The sequence below is a fragment of the Agrilus planipennis genome, unplaced genomic scaffold (assembly GCF_000699045.2).
Source record: "Agrilus planipennis isolate EAB-ADULT unplaced genomic scaffold, Apla_2.0 scaffold73, whole genome shotgun sequence".
NCBI classification, from domain to species: domain Eukaryota; kingdom Metazoa; phylum Arthropoda; class Insecta; order Coleoptera; family Buprestidae; genus Agrilus; species Agrilus planipennis.
Window position 1 is genome coordinate 310,035 of NW_020439682.1, and position 10,789 is coordinate 320,823.

Sequence of the window (10,789 nt, forward strand, 5' to 3'; positions counted from 1 at the left end):
AGGTAGGTAGTACTCACCAAGTAAAGTAGTGTAGTAGTATTTACTAGAATTTTGTTTATTATTTGTTTAAAAATCAATGTGAGTGAGATACAGGCCCTTAAAGTTTTCTTAATCGGAGGAAATTCCGGTAGGTACGGCCCTGGCTTCAGCCTTCCGTCTGCTGTTCCCGCCAAACATCGTTTATCCTAAAACATATCTTCCTAACATTATTCTAATGTATCAGCCCGCCTTCGGCGGGCAGGGGCATTAAACAAACTCGAGTCTGTCATACATCTACCGTACTAAACAATGACGTCATCAATGCATATTTGGCGTGAACAGCTGACGAAGGGCTGCAGCCAGGGCCGTACCAATCGAAATTTCTTCCGATTAAATAACTTAGGAGCCTGTATCTCAAGCTACATTGGTTTCCGCACGGAATTAATGCTACCACGCGATTCTACTTGGTGAGTACTACCTACCTGACTAAACTTCATGTGTCAATTCCAATGTCAACTAATGTAAAAAATGACCGCAATAATAAGTATATGTACTTTACACATTTACTTTTATTAACTTTTTGAAGACCTAACCTCGCTTTTTTATTTCTTAATATAACATTTGTAATAGTGTATCTTGTAAATATTAATAATTTAACTGCATTGTAGTTTCTAGTATAAACTTTAGTGTACCAAGTTATTTTTGTATAATTTAACCACTGGTGCCACCAAAAATGAATACAGTGTTTGGTGTGTATAGAAGATATTCTCATTCTTGGATTAAGCCAATAGGACAGGACACCGGTATACAAATCTACAACTGCATTGCCAAAAAAAAGGTTCCATTTATTACTAGAAATAAGGAATTCTTAACCTGGTACACATGTGGTCCTACAGTTTATGATTCCTCACATATTGGACATGCCAGCTGCTATGTTAAACTAGACATAATCCAAAGAATATTGAGACGGTATTATAATTTAAATCTTATAACAGTAATGAATGTCACGGATATTGATGATAAAATTATAAGAAGAAGCAAAGAGCTTAAACAATCTCCAACAGAAGTTTCCAGGAAGTATGAAAAGGAATTTCTGAATGACCTAAAAATTCTAGGAATACAAATGCCAGATATTATGGTCAGGGTAACTGATAAAATTGATTTAATAGTTAGATTTATTGAGAAACTATTAAATGATGGCTATGCCTATAGATCAAATGATGGTTCAGTATATTTTGATACATCAAAACTGAACTGTTATGGAAAACTACAAAATATTAGCAAAGACTCTCATGAAGAAAGTTTTAAGAAATCAAGTGCAGATTTTGCACTTTGGAAAAGTGCAAAACCAGGTGAACCATATTGGGAAACAAAATGGGGCCCTGGACGACCTGGCTGGCATATTGAATGCTCTGCTCTTGCAAGCTTCTTTTTAGGTATTTTTTCTTATTTCATATTTATAATATCGGTTTAAATCCAAAATTATGCATACTTCAATTTCCTGATTTTTTTATTTTCTGATAGGCGATGAATTGGATGTTCATGCTGGAGGAATTGATTTACAATTTCCCCATCATGAAAATGAGGAGGCTCAATCTTGTGCTTATTTTACAAAGCAACAGTGGGTCAACTATTGGATTCATACAGGACATCTTCACTATGGAGACGCCCAAAAAATGTCAAAATCTTTAAAAAATACAATAACAATTACTGAAATGCTGGAGATTTGCAGCTCTAATGACTTTAGAATGGCATGTCTCATGTCTCATTACTCAAAAAACATGGAATTCAGTACCGAATTGATTAAAACAGCCAAAGGAGTAATAGACCACTATAAAAATTTTCTATCTCATTGTTCAGCATACACAGATTGTACCCTTAATGTGAAATTAAACCAAAATGTTTTGAAAGAGAATTTAGCAAATGTAGAAAAGGAAATTGGCTGTGCTTTATCAGATGATTTTGATACAGCTAGAGCACTGAAAAGCCTTCATAATCTAACTAGTAATGTTAATAAAATGCTAACTAATTCTCCTCCAATCCCTGAAGATGCTATGAACAGCAATGTAGAAATCTTAGCCTGTGCTAATTATGTATCGAATATTTTATCCACATTTGGAATTAATTTAAATCCAAAATCCCATACAACTAAACAAGAAAATAATTTTGAAGACTTATTGGAAACTTTAATCAATTTCCGGCAAAGTGTAAGAAGTACGGCCTTAGAACAAAAAGACATTGCATATTTAAAATTTTGTGATGAAGTTAGAAATAATTTAGCACAGCTTGGCATTGTCTTAAAAGATTATGGAAAGAAGACATCTGTATCGAAGTAAGTTTATTTAATTTAAATATAGGTATATATATATATCTAATATTTTTGTTGTTATTTTATTTTCAAAGACTGTTGCTTTGTAAGTGCGGTAATTTTACCCTAAAGCCTGTTTTTGTTTTTTTTTACTGCTATAACTAATTCCACAATTACACTGTAATAAATCAATTGTAAAATAGTCGTGTACTTTTTGTAAGTTAATTTAGTTTTTAATCGAAAATGATTTCATAATTTCATTTTAATAAGAAAAACTTATAGTTGAAGCATAAAATTTGATATTAGAAAGGATTCACCTTTACACTTTTTTTTTGATAAATTCAGTAATAAAGTATAATTTTCTTTTGTTCAAAGGTGTAAAATAGTTTTTGCTATAAACATAATTATTTTATAATTTTCAATAGTAGTATTATATTCAAAAAACAATTAATAAACCCCAAAAGAATGAAAAACAATTTTGAGAGGAGAAAACGAATACCGTATTTGTTCACAGATACACAAATTTTCACATTTGTAACGTAGTTGGGTTCAAGAGACACTTTAAAATGGTGAAAACTTTGTCTGTGGTAAAAACAGTTAGGTTAAGAATGATTAAAGTTTTTGAAAATAATTTTATTTAGAAATTTTTATTAGTTTAATGTTCCATGTGCTATAAAGATCTCTTGTATTTATTGAAATCGTAAGAAAAATGGTATATGTCTTTTCTAAATAGAACCTAATGAGAAATTGTAATTTCAGAAACACTAAATTCTATCCTTTAAAAATATAACTATTTAAGAGAATAGGAACAAAACTTCAGAATGGCCTTTGATAAGAATACGTCGCATTTATGTCCAATTGCAAAAGATGCTACATTATTAGGGCAAAATTTAACTCAATCAACAAGTATGTCCATACCCCTATTGCCATATCCATCTGATCTATTTGAAGAGTTTCTGCATAAATATACGCCATCAGAATGGCATAAAAAAATTAGTTATCTTGATAAAAACTATATCTATTTTCAAATGCACCCAGAATCTGAAGAATATAAGAGAATTAAAGATGAATTTCAGTACAGTTGTAAATGTAGTCAACTAAAACTAAAAAAAATTGAGCGCGTTCAGCATCCATTTGCCTATTTCAGTTTTCTTATAAGATGTCAACAAATTCGTGAAATGTGTAAATGTGAACCAGAGGTTTTATTAATCTGTTTCAAAATTATTCTTTTATTTTTAATTATTTACTTGTTTAGGTAGAAAGAATATTTATTCCATTAAAAAGGAATTTATTTGATGATGAATTGATATCATACAATGGCGATTTTAGAAGAATTAAAGAAAATAGAGAAACTAAAAGGGGCTATGTTGTTGTTGTAATGAAAATATTAAGAGATTACAAATGCAGTTCGTTCCCAATTATTTATGAGGAAGTAAGGGATCATGAAAAATATCCGGAGTACCTGATAACATTAGGTAAATATATTTTTGTAGTTTTTCAATATTTTTCTTACATTAAAAATAAAAAACAGTTAAAGCATTAAAAGTTATTCAGAAATTAATAGTCAATTAGTGGTTTTTAGATATAAATATGTATTTCTAGTTCAATTTTTTTTTATTTTTGAACTTAACTTTAATAATAATTATCAATATATAAAAAGTGTCTCTTTGTGGACCATCACATTAAAAAAAATTATGGAACATTGTCTGCCATGGTTTTATCCTTGGACTTTCCCCGGACTTTTTAATATTTTTAAAACGAAATTTTCATAGTTTGTTGTTCAGAATATTTGTTTACAGAGTCATATGGTTTATCAACAGCCCCAAATAATTATTTTATTTTTTTAAAAAGATCAACTTATAAACGAATGAGTTGGAACTTGTGAACTGTGGTATTTGCATATTCAATTAATATTTATTTTTAGAAATGGATGGAAGTAATGTAACTGGTATTGATGATACAATAGATGTAGAAAATTACTTTTCCGGCTCTACTAATAATTTGGGTTCAAGTCTTTGCATCTCTAAATATTTAGAAGACTTTTACGAGTTATTTGATGTTTTCACGGACACCAAAGGTGAATTACTTTTAAATTCTTTCAAATACCCAATTCAACATTATCTTTTTCATGTGACTTCAGATTGTAAATGTTCAAAATGTATATTATCGTGTTTTCCTAATCATGATCCTAAAATGCCTTTACCTTTTATATGTACAGAAAACAGTTTGAAATTTTGGAATATTATATTAAATTATTGACATACAAATAATATTTTTTATTAAANTAAATATGGGCGAATTCTATGAAATATAACTAAAAAGTAAAATATTTTGTTTTGGAAACCGTTTGTTAATTTTTTGGGGATCAGTAAGTTCCAGTAGTGGTAATTCGTATATCAACAGGAAAAACGGAAACATGCATGGCTGTAGGGGATGTATAGCCTTATAAAACCTGTTTAAAAACCTTTGTCTATGAGATTGTTGTAATGTATTTAAAGTGTGGCTGAAGTTGGGCAATGCCCTAATGACACTAGTCAAGGTTATAACCGTCAAAAAATTGAACTGTTGCGCGTGTTTGCGCTAATTGCAGCAGAACGGAGCAACATCAGCAGCAGCACAGTTCTGCAGTGTTTGTCAACAACGTTATTCATTAAATAATGTTCGACGTTTAATTATTTATCATTTAAATTTCAGTTAATTGCGACATCGACTTTGAAAATAGTATGGCATCAGAATCAGGTGCTCATATTATCCACCGATGCAATTCGGAAGGATCCGAAAATTCGAAAAAAATATTGATTAACCTGTTTCCAAAACAAGCAGACTGCTCTTATGTTTCTTGTTATTGGTAAGTTAAAATAAGTTTGTCTTTAACCAATAATTTACTTTTTTTAATTTAACTTATTTGTCACTGATAAAAATTTTGATGTGACTGATCATATTTCCTTTATGTAATATTGCCTAGTAATTAATAAGTAAAAGAAGTTTTTATTTACTTCCTATTTCAATTTGATATTTTAATTAATTTTATTTATTGTTAAGGTAATCAGATTTATTGAATATATCTCAAAGTTTCAAAAAGTCTATAAATCGAAAGTGTAATGGTCTATGTCTATGGTTAATTCCCTTGTCAAAAACTCTCTTGTTCTCTATTCTCTCGTCTATGGTTGTCAGTTTGTGAGAAGTCGTAATTGCTTATCATTCTCGAATTTGTTTGAAGAAATTAAAATATTTTATATTAAAACCAAAATGAGTTCTGTTCGCGTTGTAAACGATGAATCACATTTTCAAACTGAATTAGCTAATGCAGGAACTAGACTAGTAATCGTAGATTTTACAGCAAGTTGGTGAGTAATCTAACCTCATAAACTCGAATTTAATTAGTTTACTTTCTTAAATTAAAGCCACATTAAAGATAAATCTTAAATTTATTTTAAGGTGTGGACCATGCCAAAGGATAGCACCTATTTTTCAGCAATTAGCATCAAAATATGCAAAAGCTCTTTTTCTGAAGGTTGATGTGGACAACTGCCAAGAAACTGCTGCAGCACAAGGCGTTTCAGCAATGCCAACGTTTATGTTTTTTAGAAATCGAGTATGTAATAAAAGTATTAACTACACATTTGTAATTAAATTGCTTAATTTATTCATTTTTGTAGACTAAAATTGATCGCCTTCAAGGGGCTGATTCTGCTGCCTTAGAAACTAAAATTCAGCAATATTATACTGAAGAAGAGGGTGAAGGTGAAGGAATTGGTGGACATGTAACTATAATTATTCTACCATTTTTCTCTAATGCTTTTATGTAATTTTTGTTTCTAGATGGATTTGCAACCATTTATTTTAAAATCAAGTTATGAATGTTTGAATGAAAGCGATGAACATCCCTTTTCTAATTGCTTACAAGCAGGAGACAGTTATTTACAGTCAGACTGTGATGAACAGGTTGATCTTCTACATTTAATACTTATAATACAAATTATATTGATTTGTTTTTTTCAGCTAATTTTATCATTATCGTTTAATCAGTCAGTTAAAATTCATAGTCTCAAAATTAAGGCTCCTAAAGATAAAGGTCCAAAAACATTAAAAATATTTATTAACCAACCTCGTACACTAGACTTTGATATGGCAGACAGTTACACCAGTGTTCAAGATTTAGTGTAAGTGAAAATCGTTTTTCTTTATCTTGCATGCCAACAGTCATGTCTTTTTAGACTTACACCTGAAGATTTAGAAGGAAATCCAATTAATCTTCGTTACGTGAAATTCCAAAATGTTCAAAATTTCCAGTTGTTTGTTAAGGACAATCAATCTGGTGGTGACATTACTCAAATAAATCATTTAGCCATCATTGGATCACCCATCAACACCACAAATATGGGAGATTTCAAAAGAGTTGCAGGAAAAAAGGGTGAAAGTCATTAAATAGTAAAATTTATAAAGAATAATATATTTCTAACCTTTCAAAAATATCAAATTGAATTTTTTGGTTCCATAAAATAAATTCGTCAAAACTGCATAACAGTTAAGAAAATTTTACTTTAAAATGTACATATGAATTTTATTAGTTAAAGATTAATAGCATTTATATAATGTAATGATAAGTATAATTTTCAAAAGTTAATAGCAAACAATAAACTCCAGTTTGTCTGGTTCATTAAAAACTGGGATGTTCTTTTTCAAAAGTAATGTACTATTGTTTTTGCAAAATTTATCAGTTTTATTGTATAACGTAAAAAAAAACAAGATTTTGGGTGTAAAATAGCACATTTTTTACTTAGGAATAATAGTGATATACATATTCACACTTTTCTACAAATTGCATTCATTAACTTCCCGTTTTATGATTCACATGAACTAGTACATGGTTTGTATTACTGTCTGTTTCATTTTCAGTCGTTGTAGTTTTCACTTGTCGTATTTTAGTTGCAGTAAACCCTTCTATTTCAGTTCTATTATCTGTCCTTAAAGACTCAGTTTCTTTTGGTACCATATCTAAATGTTCCTCTTCAAAAAGTTTGCTGATCTCCATCAACCTTGTATGATGTGATTTAACAGGAATATTACTTAGTATCGACGGAAATTGCCTTCCTCTGTTTTCAAAGAGGGATAAGATACCCCAACCATCTGCCTTTTTCTCCTTTAACTGAATTGCCCACAAAGCATTCCGCATTTCCAATCTCAATCGTTCTAATTCTTCTGGGCTCACATTCTTACTAACATTAAGACCTCTTTCCAATGGGTTTACTATGTATAACGAATTGTGCTCAGGTTTGGTAATTGGCGTAGCTTGATTTAAGCAAATAGCTTTTTTGTCGAACTCGAATGTCGAATAATATTCAAAAAATTGTATCAGCAGTGACTCCAAATCCTCATTATTTTCTGCTTTGAATTTAAGTTTTCTGATATCACGTAAAAAAGAACAGTCGGTACCATCTTCTGTAATATATTTGTCGTTTGATCCTTGGGAGAGAGAAACCAATTTAGTTTAACGTTAGCAAATGTGTTAAATATACACAAAGAATAAAATTAGATAAATTACTTTTTTTATACAATGGATATTAAAAAGTCCAAGAAACAATTTTAATTTACCTAATGTAATTACGACTTAGGCAATCATTGTTCAATTTTTCTTTCTTTTTGAAAACATAATTAATTTTATGAAATGAGACACATACCCGCTAGTTTAACTAAAGTATTAAGTGACGGTAAAATAGGTGGAGAATTCTTGGGTTTCTGTAAAAAAGCTAGTACCATTAGAGTTAACGAAAAATTCGTTATCCATCTGCCAGGAAAATTGTTAGTGAGGCCCACTTCTTCAGCCCATTTCCTGACTACAAAAACTAAAGGCCTCACTCTTGCATCAGTAGAACCCCAAATGTGAAGCAAATCTGACATATACACTCCTGACCTGTTGTTTAATTTTAAATAATTTAAATAATGCAATGCAATATATTAATTTTAATCTTACATATTACCCATTGAAAGGTCACATTCTACATCGGTGAGCTGTTGATAATATTTAATAATTGGCACTCTTGCTTGCAATATCTTTCGAACTTGAGAACAGCCAGGCAAAAATAAATGTATGAAATCCCCTATTGTTTCCATATGCCTTTGAGATGTCAATCGTTCTGACGTTCCAGATGCTTTACAATGATAGATTAATCGATTACCATCTGAAATCTAAATTTAAAATAAATAATCATATGGATATAAACATTTTTATCTGTAAATATTTATTACTTTATCCTTAGTCAATCTTAAGACAACATCCAAGTCACAGTTCATTTTACCGAAACCATTAACACAAGAACCAAACGGGAAAGCCACAGCACTTGGAAATATACCAGAAAGTGCTACCTCAATCTGCCTGGCACTTAGAAATCGTAATCTTACTCCCAAGTCATTTAACTTTGTTGATTCATATAAAATTTCAATTTGTTCTGAAATCTAAATACACAAAAATACTGGCTAATAAAATTTCTTACACATGTATAAACAAACAAGTTACAAGAACTTACACTATCACATGCTTGTAATTTACTCCTTAAATTTTCTTCAGATAAAGGACAATTCCCATTTTCAATTGTTAATACCAATTGACTTGTCTGCTTCTTAACTGAATTATTTTTTGAAGCTCTAAACCACAAAAAAGTTGATTCAACAGGAACAATTTGTGAATCTTGAATATGTTCACAGTCCCTTAAAACTTTCATTACAGATGCTTCCTTTTGAAATTCCACCAAAATAAAATGCTATAAATATAAAAGCATAATGAACTATATCTTTAAAAATTTGAATGAAAATTTTACTAGAGGCTCTTTTCCAGCTTTATAATGAAACATTTCTTTAATGGCACCATACTGAGAACAATAAGTCTCTAATTCCTTATAAGACTTTTTAGACTGAACTTGAACTAAAATGCTTTGTTTGGCCTGCTTTTGCCTTGTCTTTATGACTTCAAAAAATGGTACAAAATGTTTGTATTCTTTAGTTTCACCTACAAAATAGACAAATAAAGAATAAGTTACCTTCAAATTGTAATTAGAAAAATTAAGAGAAACTGACCTTCATGTAATAGTCTCTTCAGGAAAGTAATTTTCATACCTTTTATGCCTTCTAAATTAGTCCAATGTGCCCATCTCCGCTTTAACAGAATAAAGTGTATACCATTTGTAATTTTTGTTCCAAAAAATGGAATAAACATTATTTTTTTAATTTAGAGACATTTGTTAGGTTAGGCGTATAAATATTTAAAGGTTAGACAAATTAAATTGTTCTGTCTGGAGTATCTATGGTCTGGAGTCTCATGTCAGATTTTGTCTGCTACAGTCTGCTATTATATTATTTTATCCATATTATAAATCTATGATTATTACTTTTCAACTTATCTATGTTTTAAAACATAGATACGTTTAAACTTATTTAAATTGTTTATCTATGACTTATTTTCAAATATGTAATAATGATGCAATACGTTAATTTCATAGATGTTATTCTGTTGTAAAAAATATTATAAGTAGAATAGGTATTTAAAGTCCAAAAGTCGTTATATTTAATAAATTTATCGTTCGTTTGTAATGAATGATTGTAAAACGCCAGCAAATACCAAAAACACATTTAATGCAGAGGACACATTCTCACCTGTTTCTGGCAAGTATCATGCTTATTAAGGAGGTTATACCTATAAAGTGTGTTAATGAAGTAAAATGTTTGTTCTTATTTTAATACTTATAAAAGTTCTGTTTCGATAGTGAAAGGTAGCCCTGCATCTTCTGAGAGGAATTTAACTGGATCACCAAGAGTAGCTAAAGATATAATAGCAGATGTATACAATGCTATTCAACACTGGAATGATCATCATATAAAAGGGGTAAATGTGAACCAGAGGTTTTATTAATCTGTTTCAAAATTATTCTTTTATTTTTAATTATTTACTTGTTTAGGTAGAAAGAATATTTATTCCATTAAAAAGGAATTTATTTGATGATGAATTGATATCATACAATGGCGATTTTAGAAGAATTAAAGAAAATAGAGAAACTAAAAGGGGCTATGTTGTTGTTGTAATGAAAATATTAAGAGATTACAAATGCAGTTCGTTCCCAATTATTTATGAGGAAGTAAGGGATCATGAAAAATATCCGGAGTACCTGATAACATTAGGTAAATATATTTTTGTAGTTTTTCAATATTTTTCTTACATTAAAAATAAAAAACAGTTAAAGCATTAAAAGTTATTCAGAAATTAATAGTCAATTAGTGGTTTTTAGATATAAATATGTATTTCTAGTTCAATTTTTTTTTATTTTTGAACTTAACTTTAATAATAATTATCAATATATAAAAAGTGTCTCTTTGTGGACCATCACATTAAAAAAAATTATGGAACATTGTCTGCCATGGTTTTATCCTTGGACTTTCCCCGGACTTTTTAATATTTTTAAAACGAAATTTTCATAGTTTGTTGTTCAGAATATTTGTTTACAGAGTCAT

The 10,789-nt window shown here is 29.6% G+C and overlaps 4 protein-coding genes across 9 annotated transcripts in view; 3 read left to right on the top strand and 1 right to left on the bottom strand.

The window, feature by feature from the left end:
* The window catches only part of LOC108732389 (probable cysteine--tRNA ligase, mitochondrial), a 5,518-nt gene extending 953 nt beyond the window's left edge, over positions 1-4,565 (top strand). Inside the window, exons 1-5 of one of the 5 annotated variants that reach the window (XM_025979442.1) lie at positions 414-446; positions 648-1,415; positions 1,504-2,311; positions 3,617-3,762; positions 4,212-4,565. In XM_025979442.1, coding sequence (XP_025835227.1) covers positions 713-1,415; positions 1,504-2,311; positions 3,617-3,762; positions 4,212-4,546 — 1,992 coding nt within the window. In that variant the 5' untranslated portion in view covers positions 414-446; positions 648-712 and the 3' untranslated portion in view covers positions 4,547-4,565. The other 4 variants (XM_025979441.1, XM_025979440.1, XM_018463156.2 and 1 more) reach the window with 4 other exon arrangements.
* An 871-nt stretch (positions 4,566-5,436) lies between these two features.
* Positions 5,437-6,814, top strand: LOC108732391 (thioredoxin-like protein 1). The gene is made up of 6 exons (XM_018463165.2): positions 5,437-5,634; positions 5,726-5,882; positions 5,947-6,051; positions 6,110-6,232; positions 6,290-6,450; positions 6,505-6,814. Exons 1-6 carry the CDS (start codon positions 5,537-5,539, stop codon positions 6,713-6,715), a joined length of 855 nt encoding a protein of 284 aa, XP_018318667.1. The 5' UTR covers positions 5,437-5,536; the 3' UTR covers positions 6,716-6,814.
* Positions 6,815-6,844: 30 nt separating this feature from the next.
* Positions 6,845-9,615, bottom strand: LOC108732393 (poly(A) RNA polymerase, mitochondrial). 2 transcript variants are annotated; one of them, XM_025979443.1, is made up of 7 exons: positions 9,362-9,608; positions 9,106-9,293; positions 8,815-9,048; positions 8,537-8,743; positions 8,262-8,476; positions 7,969-8,201; positions 6,845-7,753 (listed from the first exon to the last, which is right to left on the bottom strand). In XM_025979443.1, the coding sequence occupies exons 1-7, from the start codon at positions 9,498-9,500 to the stop codon at positions 7,119-7,121; spliced, it is 1,851 nt and encodes a 616-aa protein (XP_025835228.1). In that variant the 5' UTR covers positions 9,501-9,608; the 3' UTR covers positions 6,845-7,118. The 2 variants fall into 2 exon arrangements, with proteins under 2 accessions (XP_025835228.1, XP_025835229.1); XM_025979444.1 differs by having other exon boundaries at positions 7,550-7,753; positions 8,045-8,201; positions 9,362-9,615.
* A 262-nt stretch (positions 9,616-9,877) lies between these two features.
* The window catches only part of LOC112905961, a 2,199-nt gene continuing 1,287 nt past the window's right edge, over positions 9,878-10,789 (top strand). Inside the window, exons 1-2 of the mRNA XM_025979433.1 lie at positions 9,878-9,984; positions 10,034-10,166. Coding sequence (XP_025835218.1) covers positions 9,878-9,984; positions 10,034-10,166 — 240 coding nt within the window. The remainder of the gene's footprint in view (positions 9,985-10,033; positions 10,167-10,789) is intronic.